Genomic DNA, 12868 nt, shown 5'->3' on the forward strand with positions numbered 1-12868 from the left:
CCGCCCCGCTAACGGCCGCCAAGATGGCGCGCGGCGCGGCTTTTTCCTCCTTTCAAACCCGCGGCCGCCCCGCCCCCTCCCGCCCCAGCCTGCCCCGCGCCTTTCTAACGAATTTCGGTTCGAGTTTGCCGTTTGGGCGCCATTTTCGAGTGTGGAAGCCGCCGAGTCGCGGCGCGAGCCGGGGCGGCCTGAACCTCCGCCGCCCGTCCGCGTTGAGCGCGGCGCTTTGCCGCGGGGCGGCCGGAGCCGGGGCTTCCTTCACAGGCGGCTGGGCGGACGGGCGGCCCGAGAGACCGAGAGCGGAGAGCGGAGCGCCGGAGGTGAGCAGAAGGGGCGGGGGGCAGCGGGCGCCGCGTTCTTCCCCTTCGCTCCCCGCTTTGAGGCAACGCGAGGCGGCGGCCGTTCCTTCGCGGCGCTGAGTGCCGCCGCGCCGTTCCGCGCTGTTCCGCGCTGCGGGCCGGGCTGTGAGGACGCGCGGAGCCGTGTGTGGGAGCTCCGCCCGCGGCTTTTTACCCTTGGAACGGCGAAAGCCAAACTGTTAGGTTTCCAATGGGTGCCCGGCGCAGGGCTGCGTCAAATGATGGGGGGAGGGTTTACAAAATTAAAAAACAATAAAAAAAAGATTTTTGTCGCTGACATCGGTTATCGCTACCGAAAGGCTTGCGATAAGGACGGCTTCCTGCCCGCCGCCGCCTCTCTCCCCTCCCCGCCGCGCGGTGCCGGGCGGAGCTGCGCTGTGGAGAAGCGGCGGCTGTGGAAGAAAAAAGCAGCCCGGTGCCGGGAGAAACTGTGGCTGCCCCGGGACGGCGCTCCGACACGGGAGCACGGGCTGCGACCGCTTTAAAACGAGCTCAGTGTCTCGTTTTTTTCCCCCCCCCTCCCCCATTGTCCCAAATGAAGGACTCTCATGAGAGTGTGGGCTGGGGGTAGGTCTGCAAACGTCAAATGATTGGCACCAATTGTGAGATGACTTTCTAACCACGTCAGTTTTTTTTTATCTGGTGAGAAGTAAACTTTCTCATCTCCGTTTCTCTACAAACTGCTTTGCCCGCTTTGATTGAAACTCTTTAGAGAGTTTCCCTCCCGCCGGTCGCTTTCTCTTTGGCGTTTTGTGGGAGCCGTGTTGGAGTACCGACGTGTGGACTGCTGTGTGTTTCCTCCCTGCTCGCATAGCTCTAACATCACCAGGGATGAAGGTATTTTCACGTCGCTCTGGCTGTTAGATGCCGAATGCTGGCAGTCGGGGCTGCGCTGCGGCTCACAAAAGGAGCGTATTGATGGAAGCTGTTGGAGGGTGAAGCCTGTGCTCTGACTACGCAGGTCTTTTTGTTTGTGTGTACATACGCTCAGCATGGAGTGCTGAAAGTGTGTGTCGGGACTGAATGCTGCGTGTACAGAGCTCGGACGTCGGGCTTCCCGCTTCGTTCCTGCCGTCGTCGTTAACTCTTTTGCCCCTGGTGTCACAGCTGCTCTCCCCAAGTGGAGGTCGGTGGCCCTGTGGGTGCTGGGGGGGGTTGGAGCTTGGTGATCCTTGAGGTCCCTTCCAACCCGGGCCGTTTGGTGATTCTGTGAGCTTGCAAACTCCATCGGCTTCAGGAGGTGCACGGCTGCTGTCTGCAGATCAGGGCGGGTCCCTTGTTTTTTGGGGCGATCCGTTTATTAGTTTATCATAGTTTTTGTTTCAGATTTGGGTTTTTTGTCTTCAAAATACATCTGGTCCTTCGTTTCCGCGTTAGTCGTACTTATAGGTATGTTCCGTAGGGGATTGTAGTTTAACACAGAGATGGTGGGGCTTTCTTGTTTATGTTAGAGAGAGATCCCTTCAATAGTTTGATTGCTTGGAATTGCCGGGGAGCAGCCAGCTGAGATCATGGCGAGCAGGAGCACCAAAACCTCGACAGCAGCCCACCAGAAAGGCAGACAGCCCGTAGAGGAGCCCACCGGTGACATGCAAGTGGAAAAACAAGACGGCAGGCAGCTTGGGGAAGGAGCAGCAGAAGGTAGGTGGGAGCACTGTGCTTCTGGTGCCGTGTAAACCTGACCGTGGTGCATAGCGAGCAACAGGGCTCAGCAGAAGTTGCCGACTATTCCAGATCGGACTCGCTCTGTTCTGATCAGGAGAGGAAGATTGAAAGCTTTGACTCCTGACGTGTTTAAACCGCTTTTAAAGCGGTTTGCAAAGAGTTAGCACTGGGACTTGTGACTTATTACAAGTGCAAAAGCAATTAGTGAATTTTCTCCTAATAAGACCTATTTTATGTTCCTGATCTGTACCAGGTTGTGGTACAAGAGCCAGGATTTTTCACACTTATATGCAGCCAATGCTGTGAGATTTCTTGGAATGGAATAAATGTCACGTTTATTTATTTAACTCTTAAAACGATTTGACTTTCTTTTTCATGAAGCAGTGCATTGTCTTGTGGTTCTTGGGTTGAATTTTTGCTGAAAGTATCTGGAAAAAGAGCAGCGTGTGTCTTTCAGGGTAGCGAGACAGGAAATGATTAAATGATTTGAGCACAGATATTTGACAAACGGATTGATAAATTGAAATTGGTGGTAAAACCTACTGTCTGTGTGAACGAAAAGCTGCTGGTAACTGTTGAAAAGCTGCTTTGCTTACAACAAGCAGATATCCAGGGGGCCAGTTTGTTTTCGTAACAAACTTCCTGTCTTTGCAGAGCAGTTGTGCTGTCATTACAGCTTTAGTGCATTGTGCAGCGGTCCCCAAATCTTGCAGAGTGACTTGGGAGCACGCTTGAAATGTGGCTTTGCACTTATTAATTAGGAAGACTTTGCCTGTTTCAGATTTGTAGCTTTATTGTGACGGCTGTAGCTATTGTAATTGCGGAGTGCCTATTAAAGTGTGTTAGAATAGGAATTGCATAATGAAAGAACAAACCCACTGGTGAATCGATGGGATGTCTTAAGTGTCTCTTTTTGAAAGATTCGGTTTGTGGAAAGAAGGATTTAAATTCCACTTAGCTCCTTACAATGGTTGCAGAAGTATAGCTCTGGTTAATACAGAAATGGTGTCTGCTTTTGAAATCGAGCTTTTTATAGGTGTTTGGTCATTGAGTGCTTATGGCCTTAATTTTCTTTCTGCTTATTTTGGATGGTTTTTAGCAGTCTCAAATGAGGAGTCTGATAATCGGAGTTTAGAAGAGATTTTGGGTAGCATCTCTCCTCCCCCTCCTCCAGCAATGACCAATGAAGCCGGTGCTCCTCGTCTCATGATAACTCACATTGTAAACCAGAACTTCAAATCCTATGCAGGGGAGCAAACTTTGGGACCTTTTCATAAGGTAATTTTCTTCTCCCTGTAGCGATCTCTAAATGAAGGTAAGGCTTTGCTGCATGCTGGTGCCCCTTCCTGTAGTTTCACATAACCTCACGTCAGAAAAACTGAAGGGTATTGAGCTTTTAGAATTGCTTTGCTGGTGATATCCTCTCTTTTAGTTACTGAGCAGTAGGGAAAACAGCAAAGTGCAAATTCTTGATTCTGTACAATTGTAATTTGTCAGAAAGCCTGCAAAAAGGCTCACTTCTGTCTTTATTTCGTTTGCTGGGGAATTTTGAGGAGCATGTTTGAAGAATGAGAATGTTTTAAGTGCCCACAAGAGATTTTCGTGGCTAATCATGAAACTTTCCTTGCGAATTTGCTTGCTAAGTGCAGTATCACTTTGAGTTAACAAGTTCTGGTTTAGAAGGCTGAGCTGCGTGGAGGTGTTTTGTTCTCTTAAATAAGTTGTACTGCTCTGCCTCTGGTTGTGAAGATTAAGCTATCAAATAAGCTGCAGTTTCCTGCGCTAGAAATAATTATATTTTGAACTATTTACAAATGAAGTGGGTGATGCACGCTGGATCTCCTGCCCTCAGCCCAACACCTTTTTTTCCTTCTGTTCTGCAGCGTTTTTCATGCATTATTGGGCCCAATGGCAGCGGGAAATCCAATGTCATTGATGCGATGCTTTTTGTGTTTGGGTATCGAGCACAAAAAATCAGATCCAAAAAGCTCTCTGTGCTGATCCATAATTCTGAGGAACATACGGACATCCAGAGCTGTTCTGTGGAAGTCCACTTCCAAAAGATCATTGACAAGGTACGTATCCTGCTGCTCAGGAGGGTGGCACTTATTTTACTCAAGCCTTTGACAACTTAATATTTGATTAGTTTGAGCTGGGGAGGACGTGGTGGCATAGTTTACCCCTGGGAAGTAGAGCATCAATTTGAAGTTAATTAGCTAAAAATCCCTCTCTCAAGTAGTGCAGCTCTTAAAATATGAGCAGGGACTGTTGTGCTGTTCTGTGAGATGAGTATTTGGTATGCAGTCAGTTTGGAGCTGCGCAGAATCTTCCAACAGTCATTTTCAGAAATCGTCGTACATTTGTCACTTCTTTTCTCTCAAGGAAATAAAGCTTATTTCTGAAATTAACATCACCTCGAGTAACTTTTGAGTCTGCATCTGGATGTGTTATGTGTTGCTACATTTCTGATACGGGCATATAGATTCGGGTGTAAAACCTATTGAAGCAAAAGCTTTCAAACCAATTAGAAGCTATTTTAGAAAATTCATAAAATGTAAAACCAATCTGAAACACTTAATGGATGATAAATGTGCCTGCAATTTTAAATCCGATTTTTCCTAGAATTTCTGGATTTCACACCCACTGGCTGATGCAGTGTTTGAATGAAATAGAAAGTGCTGACAATGTTAAAAAAAAAAAAATAATAATAAAATAAAATTTTGTTGCTTGTCATTTCATGTATTGGTAAAATCTGGGCTATATTGTTGACTTATTGCAATTACATTACTAGAAATTAATTTTGCTTGATTTAAATTGAATTTTTGTGAGCATTTAGTCTGGCTGAAGATTCTTGTTGAATTTCAGATTAGTCAGTATAGTGGGAAAGGTACAGCAAAGCTCCAAAACTTGTGCTAATAAGGGGACAGTCATTAAAAGAACTGTTTTAAATAAATTTTCTTTGACTCGATCTACACAGACCCGAGCTTTTTGCTTCTGCCTGTGTCAGCCACATGCACTGATCATTTCGTTGGATTTTTTTTTCTTTTTTTTTTTTCTTTTTTTTTGCTTGGCTCTCTATGAACGCCTAAAAGCTGCACTTGTGATGTAAAAAGCTTGTGAGTGTACCTGGTCAGATGGTGCTCAGGGGGTTGGCCTGGCAAAGCAGGGCCAGCTGAAGTCTTTACAAGAAGCGTGGCTCAGCTTTAACTGCTTAAAGTGAGTCCCAGGTTTGCTGCAATTGCTGCTTTTTGGTGAAGTCGAGATGATCTTTTGAAGCTGATGTCATCATGTTTGTCACATCTTTAATATTTTGCATTTTTATCTTCTGCAGTTTCTCTTTAGAACTACTCAGCAAAAAAGCAGCTTTCTAGCACTACAAAAGAGGAGCTTAATTACAGACAGTAGCAAACCATTCACGGCTTCCTAACCTAAAATTGAAAGGGCAGGATACAACAGCCACTTTAAAGCTGAAGTAGGGCTTTTGTGATGTGCAGCCCTGGTGAAGAGAAGAAATTAGGTATTTTTAAAGCAAAAGCTTGTATTAGAGATGAGAAAGGCAGCACATGAGGACCATGCAGATTTGGGCTTTTTGTTTTTTTTTTTTTCTAGTGCTTAATATTTTTTTGGAGGTGTGCATCATTAAGTGGACCCTGACTTAAAACCTTAACGTGATAAAATGGTGAAATGTGAGGTAAACATACAATACACTAATTGTATTTCTGCCTTTGTTTTTCCTCAACACAGGAAGGGGATGATTATGAAGTCATTCCTAACAGCAATTTTTGTGTATCTAGAACTGCCTATAGAGATAATTCTTCTGTATACCACATCAATGGGAAGAAGTCAACGTTCAAAGATGTTGGCATTCTTCTTCGGAGTCACGGAATCGATCTGGACCATAACAGATTCTTGATATTACAGGTTGGTGTGTGAATAAAACCAATTTTTATGAAAGCATCATTTCCAGGTATAGTTACCAAAATGCTGCTTAGCTTTGAGTCCTGTATGTGAGGCCTTAAAGTACTCTAGCAGCACATCATGGTTTGCATGCTGTAGTGAAGATGCGAATCATTATTTGCTGCTTTAGAAATTTAAGGAAGAGAAACAGTTGAAGACACTAATATAATTTTTTCTATTAATGAATCTGTGCTCCTGACATGTGGATGAATAGAAGAGTTGTCATACTTGTTCCGCCCTAGCAGCACGTAAATATTGGTGTAGTAAAATAAACCTTAAACCCCAATATTATTGTGCTGCTTAAGCGTGGCAGAGATTCAGCAACTTGTTTATGCTTTAGATAAAGGTGCATCAATATGAACTTAATGATACTACTATTAAGTTATCTACAGTTCTCATCTATAGACATGGTTTTACTGCAGAAGTATGTATATTAAAAATAACTGCATAAAACTGAGGGCAAGAAAAAACCCATTTACTTCTCATTTACACTCGTTTAACAACTGCAGGGGACTGGAAGCACAGCAGGTTTGTAGCCAATTCTAGGTACATATTGAAAAGCTGCAATTTACAGCTCATGCTATAAAAGTAATAGCTTGTGAATATGATATCATTTCTTCTCACATTGGGATTTAAAGTTCTAAAGCTTGCTGGTGTGTGCTGGCTGTGTGAAACACAGGCAGGCTGAAGACAACCACGCTTACTTTTCTAGTGCTTAAATAATAATGGGGGACTTTGCTGGTGCCAGCCAGTCACTTAATGTGTGAGCTGAGTTAAAGCACTTGATGGACTTATTTAAGTATTCCATTGGGCACAGACATCTGCAATCACCCATAATTATTTCACTGCTATTACAAACATGTCACAAATCTATTCTGAAGGATTGTGGCCTGGAGAATCAGAGAGCAGTGGAAGCCTCCTAAGATGTGACGGTTTTCAACAGAGATGATTTTAAGTCTGTTTTTGTCAAAGGAGCTTCCAGTTCCCCTCTAACAAACAAACAAAAAAGACATATTTCAGATAGGTAGCTGTGTTTGCTTCACTTCCTCAAGTCTACTTTTTACAGTTACACCCACAAAAAGAGGATATATCTGTTTTTGAAGTATTCATGCCAATTAATTAATCCATTCAGTGCTTTCTTCTCGTGCTTTTTGGTTTTCAAGTGAGAAATATCTCCAATAATACAACTAGTAATATATGTATTTGTTATAATAATGTTCAGAAGTATCACTTTAGGAACACTGTTAAAAAAAAAAAGGAGAAACTGCAGTCAGATGTGGTAGAAATGATGGTGCAGAAGTATCCCAAGCTGAGTGCTGCAGAGCGTGTCCTTCCTGCTCTGGGAGGGGAAGGAAGCATTTTGCAGGGACTACTGCTAAGTTGCTGTTTGATTTTTTACTTTTCTCCCCAGATGTGTTTTTTTTTCTTCTATTAATTGTTTCCCATGAGGAGAACGTAGTTGATGCTAAAAGCTTGAGTTTCATGCTTTTCATCTGTATAATGGGAAATCAGGGCAGTGTGAGTGCTGTTAAGACACAGAGATGCTTCCCACCATCTTTTTTCTTTCTTTGCACTGAATTTGGTGCGTGATGCGATAATGAACTGCAGAGGAAACTCCACAGAGATTTTCTGTTTATTCAGTGTGACTGAGGCAAGGCCCTTTCTCCTTGAACACGTCTGTGTGATTTCTATTATTATTATTTAATTTTCTTTTTTTTTTTAAAGTGAATTCTGTTAATCAGACGATACAAAGCTGAGTAATTTCCATCTGGAAAATGTGACTATTTCTGTATAATGACAGAAAAACATCAAAACCCAAGTAGTAAAAGTGATAGAAGTAAATGAGACCATAACAGAAAGCCAGGGCTGCCTGCTGCTATCACAAGGATTGCCCCTTTTCCCTCCTACTTTTCAAATTAGGTTATTTAAAGTTGGAGGAATAAGCGACAATTCTATTTCACTTTTGCTTCTCTCATGTTGTACTTAAGTTAAACGCAGAGTAGCCTCTTTGAGCTCAATATTGAGTTAGAATAATTTCACTTTGGAAATAAATTGCACCTCTTTGGTTATGACTTTCGCTTGGGTGTAATTAACATAGATCTCTTTTAAGAGACAAAACTGTTACTTGTTATCAAAAGCTGCTTTCAGTTTGTGAGAAAGCATTCTCTAGCACTAAAGGCAATGTTGTAGGACACGTTCTCTTCCAAGTAGTACTCTGAGATACTTGATTGGTATCCTGCTACCACATCTAGCATTACTCAATGGCAAATGCTTGCTTTTGAGAAGGCTGCTTCCTTTTTTTTCCTTTTCCTTCTCTCCACCTCGCTCCCATTCTGCAGTCTCCCTCTGGCGTGGCTCATTGGGTGCATCTGGGTGGGACTCTGACAGCTCGGGCCAGAACCACAGTTTCTACAGGTTGAGTAGAAAGTGGTGCAGGTACTTGATGCCATCCTGAGAATGTTGAAATCAAACTGGTGATTTTGCTGAGTAACGTTGCCAAAAATGCCTGTAGGAAAACAATGTGCTGCTGATCAGGCAGTTCTGGAAATGTCAGAAATTGTGTGCCTGAGTTAGTTAATTGGGAAAAAAACCCTTGTATTAAGGGAATGGGTTTGGTTACTGTGTGTTGCTGCCAACAATTAACAGGAGGAGTTTGTCACTTCTGCAATGCTTAAGTTCTATTGCTATGTATTTTGTTTTTAATAAATTGCTTTATGCTTTTTAGCACTTGGGGAACAGGCAATGCTTGGTGCACTGCTAATGAGATTGCCACAGCCTGAAACTGCCACGGGAAAAAATGCATCTAGTCACTTTTTGTTTAAAGTATGCTGGGTAGTGTGCTAGTATCTGTCATCTTGCTGCTATTGGTTCCTGCCTTCCACACTTCATACCCAAGCTTCAGTAACTTGTATATCTGTAAAGAAGAACAAATAAAATTATAATTAATTTAGCTTTTTTTTTTTTTTTTAATACTTGGAACATGAATGTCTATGCACAGAAAGCTTGGGTAGGTTTGCTCAGCCAGGTTGGGCAAAGCTCGGAAGGTAAGTGTGTTTGCTGTTGCTCAGTAGCAAGTCCTCTGTAGTGGTCAACCTCGAGGCCAGAAAGAAATCCCAGCCTCTCACTCATGGCTGGTTGTCCCTAAGGAAGCATTAAATAAATGGGGAGAGCTTGAGGGGATGTCAGTTAAGGACACCTGAGGGCAGGAGGTCTGGGGAGCAAAGCAAACCGGACAGCAACTGTTACCACCTGCTGAAATTGGCTTTGTTATCTTTCAAGGTAAGAGAAGTATGGTTAATATCAACTTTGTAAACAGAGGATGGAGTTTTGCAAGCAATGCCCATACGGATGCATATTGCAGAAACAACACTAAGAATCAGAAAACCTGAATTTGTTTTATACTTCTATGAATTGAAATCAAACTATTCTTGAATCTGTTTTTTCAAACTATTTCAAGTAATTCTTCTGCTAATTAGTGTCATTTAAATGGATTTGATAGACAATTTAAAATTTCTCATGTGATCTTATGCAAGTAGGAATAGCTACAGTGATTTTATATGTATGCATTTTTTATCTGATTGGAATGGCAGTTTTTAATGTACAGATAAGTCTTGTCCAGTGGAAAGATTGTGCTGCAGGAAAGGAAATTTAGTCAAGTTTTTCACCTGCTGCTTTGTGGAAATAATGTAGGAGTCACTCCTTCGGTGTACTGGAGAGGAAATGAGGGGGAACACATTTTCTTCTTGCTTTGAGATAAGCCTGAAGTTCCCAGAGGCTGAGGGCTGCTCTCCTAATGAGGCACACCAACATCTGAGCTGAAGCATCCAAGTAGAGCGCAGGCTGAAAAGCTCTCCTGGGATTATAAATGGAGATCAATGCTGCCAAAACTGGTGAAGAGAGTTTTGTTCTAGAAATTTTAAGGACAGCTGGGCTGAAGTGGTAGGAAGAATTAGAACCAATGAAATCGTGTAATCAAATGGAAGTATTAAATAGGGTGTAAAGGAGGAGCTTTACATCTAATTCAGAGTACAGAATCACTTTCCCTGTTAAAATATTAGCTTTATGCTGAAGTGAGTATAGAGCTGCAAGAGACATGGTTAAGACTTCATATGTGCAATTTCAAAGTCAATTCTTTGCTGTCAGAATTTCTTGGCAATTAGTATGATTTTTGTTTCACAAATTCCAATGCAACGTCATAACCAAGGTTTTGGGTTTTTTTCCAGAAAAATAGGGAAATATGGAAAGAGGATGCAAAATACATCTATGCAGTGTAGTTGAGAGTGGTGGATTGAGTTTTAGTCAGAACATAGCAAGAATCTTAAAGCAAACACTGTAGGTTGGTTTTGCAGTAACTGATTTTGATTCCAGAATGACTCTAGACTTGCACTCAATTTGTATTCTCTTATTAAATACAAGAATGTCCTTAAGAAAGCTTCTAAAATTAGACAGATGTGTGAACAGCTTGACAAAGGCTACTTTTAAATTATTTCCAGAATGCAGAACAGTAGTTTTGTGCAAACAACTGAATGTTGTGCAACAGGCCAGTTACAAGTTTTTCTTCATCTTTGGATGGTAGTGGCACTGCAGGCTTGTGTGCTTGTGCTTATTACTTCCTTGTCTTCCTTGATTTCTCCCCTGTCTTAGATCACTTCTCTTGGAAGGCAGAGAGGGAAGGTGAGAATTTGATACTTTTCTCCCTGCTGTTTGCCAACCAGCCATGTAGCACTGGAGCTGTGCAACAGAAGCACCTGAACCTTAGCAGCAGTAGTTCAGTGCTAGTGCTGGTTCTGATTTCAAGAAGCGGGTTGGAAGAAAAGTCCAAAGGATAACACTGACAGGAACATCCTGGAAGTTGACTTTTTAGAAATACAGCAAACATTCTAAATGTTCTAAGGCAGTTTGTCCTTCAAGCAAATCCATAGTGTTATCAGCTTCACGCTGTGTGCCGTTGCTTCTCCTTATGCTAAGTGCAGTTATTTTCAACTCCTGTAGGAGACTGGTGAAATACCTGGACAATCTCTTGTCCACATTTGCCTGGCCTGGAAGAAATGCTTTGTATTTTAAGGGAGAAACTGAAATATACCTTTGTTTTCTAAAACCAAATGCAAAATTCTAAACTTTCCTGTTAAATAAACTTTGCCTTGTGCTACCTCACTTCAGGTGGTTCATGTTGTAGCTCAGTTCCCATTCTTCTTGACTGATAAAGTACTTCAGTCAGAGAAACAACAGCGTTCCAATAGTGCTACTCTAATTCACTGCAGAACTCGGAGTTCAGTTGGCTGGTAGAGCTGCAGGCACCATTTCCTTGGTGTTCTGGATGTGCTGGCTACAGCTCCAGTGTTTGCCTTGTGCTTAAAGGATGAGTTCTGTTGGTCACCTGTGAGATATACAGAAAATCCCATTGTTTTTAAGCTGAGTGTGGTATGGACTTCACTACTAACTAGAAAAGCCCTTGGAAGGAACAAATGTTCATTCTTAAACCATTAGCCTTTAAAATCCAATGTGCTTACATTAAATGCTTTTTTATGCATGGATGTATAATATGCTCACAAATGCAACAAAACCACTAATCCTTGTATTCCTTGACAAAGATAAACGAAACAATGAGCCTTGTATGTATTTGCATATTGCTTAAGTCAGTGGCATAAATGGAGCAGAATTAAACAATACCATAAAGTTGCAAGCTGTAATCCACTTAATTTAGTCAGCAAATTGAACATATATATTGGTAGTACTGGGGAAAAAACTTACAGGGTTGTTGTAATAAAGAGATGCTCCCCACTTGCAGTACTCTTCCTTTGCACAATTTGAAGAAGGCTTTGCTACTGCCCAGCCCCTCAAAGGTGGGGAGAATGTAAGTAATGGAAAAAGCTACATAAAGTATTTCTCTAAGTTCCCAGCATCATTGTTGTGTGATTATTGATTTATTTTAAAGCTTGGAATCAAATGATAAAGCACATGAAAGTTCCCCAGAAGATTCCAAGTATTTGTATTCTTCTCAAGAGCAGCTGAAGTGACAGAGATGAGTGGTCCTGCTCTGCAGCTGTGCTTCGTTGGGAGTCTCGGTGATGTATTGACACACAAGATTTTTCCCAGTGCATGGGATTGCGTCTCTTAAGGGGTGTTTTCTCTAAAACTATTCTTCATTATCACAACTGAATAAATTGCAGTGCAGTTACATCTGACATCATTCCAGTTCTGAATTTGACTAATGTGGAGTTTTTTATTTTTCTGTTTTTTACAACTGCAGCACAAAGTGCTCCTTTAAAAGAACAGAATTTCTCATCCCCAGGTTTCAGCTGATGTTCATTTACTAGATTCTAAGCTTCAGCAGCTCCTTATTTTGAAATATGTTTTAATGTGCCCATTCTGTCCAGCTTTACTGTGCTTCTCAAGGCCGTGGGGTTTAACACTCAATGGTACCATTCATTGCATCATTTGGGATTCTGCTAATTTGAAGTTTTTCAGCACTTGAGTTTATAACTTCAGATTAAGATAACAGAAATTGACAGCAGCACAACCTGGAAAATATCTTTACCTACGTGCTGCCTCAGTGGAGCTCTTAACAAAGTCTATCTGTGAGTGCTGCATTCACAGTTGGGGTGACAAAAATTTTTGTTGTGTGACACCATCACCATATTTTTTAGAGGAGTGGAGGCATCATTGGTCAGCACCTCTCCACAGGTCATCCTGAGACCCCTAATGCAGAAGCATTTTCACAACAAAAAAAAAACCATTTTCTTCCTCCATGAAAAGGTTTAAGACAGCTTTCAGTAGAAGTTAAAAGGCTTTTTGCTGCTGTTGCCTCGTTTCATACCAGAAGTTTAAAATGGAATCTGAGGGCTGTGCTCTGGAACTCCTTAATTTCAGCATGATGACAGACAGAA

At 42.1% G+C, this 12868-nt stretch overlaps 1 protein-coding gene across 5 annotated transcripts in view; it reads left to right on the forward strand.

The window, feature by feature from the left end:
- Positions 1–129: 129 nt before the first annotated feature.
- The window catches only part of SMC4 (structural maintenance of chromosomes 4), a 33662-nt gene continuing 20923 nt past the window's right edge, over positions 130–12868 (forward strand). For 2 of the 5 annotated variants that reach the window (XR_007378947.1, XM_048955423.1), the window contains exons 1-5: positions 130–320; positions 1811–2000; positions 3124–3302; positions 3908–4099; positions 5769–5945. Coding sequence is in view for 4 of the 5 variants with exons in the window: in XM_048955423.1 (XP_048811380.1) it covers positions 1871–2000; positions 3124–3302; positions 3908–4099; positions 5769–5945 (678 nt within the window). In the remaining variant the exon portion in view is untranslated. Of the gene's footprint in view, positions 321–911; positions 1197–1309; positions 1486–1810; positions 2001–3123; positions 3303–3907; positions 4100–5768; positions 5946–12868 lie in introns of those variants that run through there. The other 3 variants (XM_048955426.1, XM_048955424.1, XM_048955425.1) reach the window with 3 other exon arrangements.

The sequence above is a fragment of the Lagopus muta genome, chromosome 9, assembly GCF_023343835.1.
Source record: "Lagopus muta isolate bLagMut1 chromosome 9, bLagMut1 primary, whole genome shotgun sequence".
NCBI classification, from domain to species: domain Eukaryota; kingdom Metazoa; phylum Chordata; class Aves; order Galliformes; family Phasianidae; genus Lagopus; species Lagopus muta.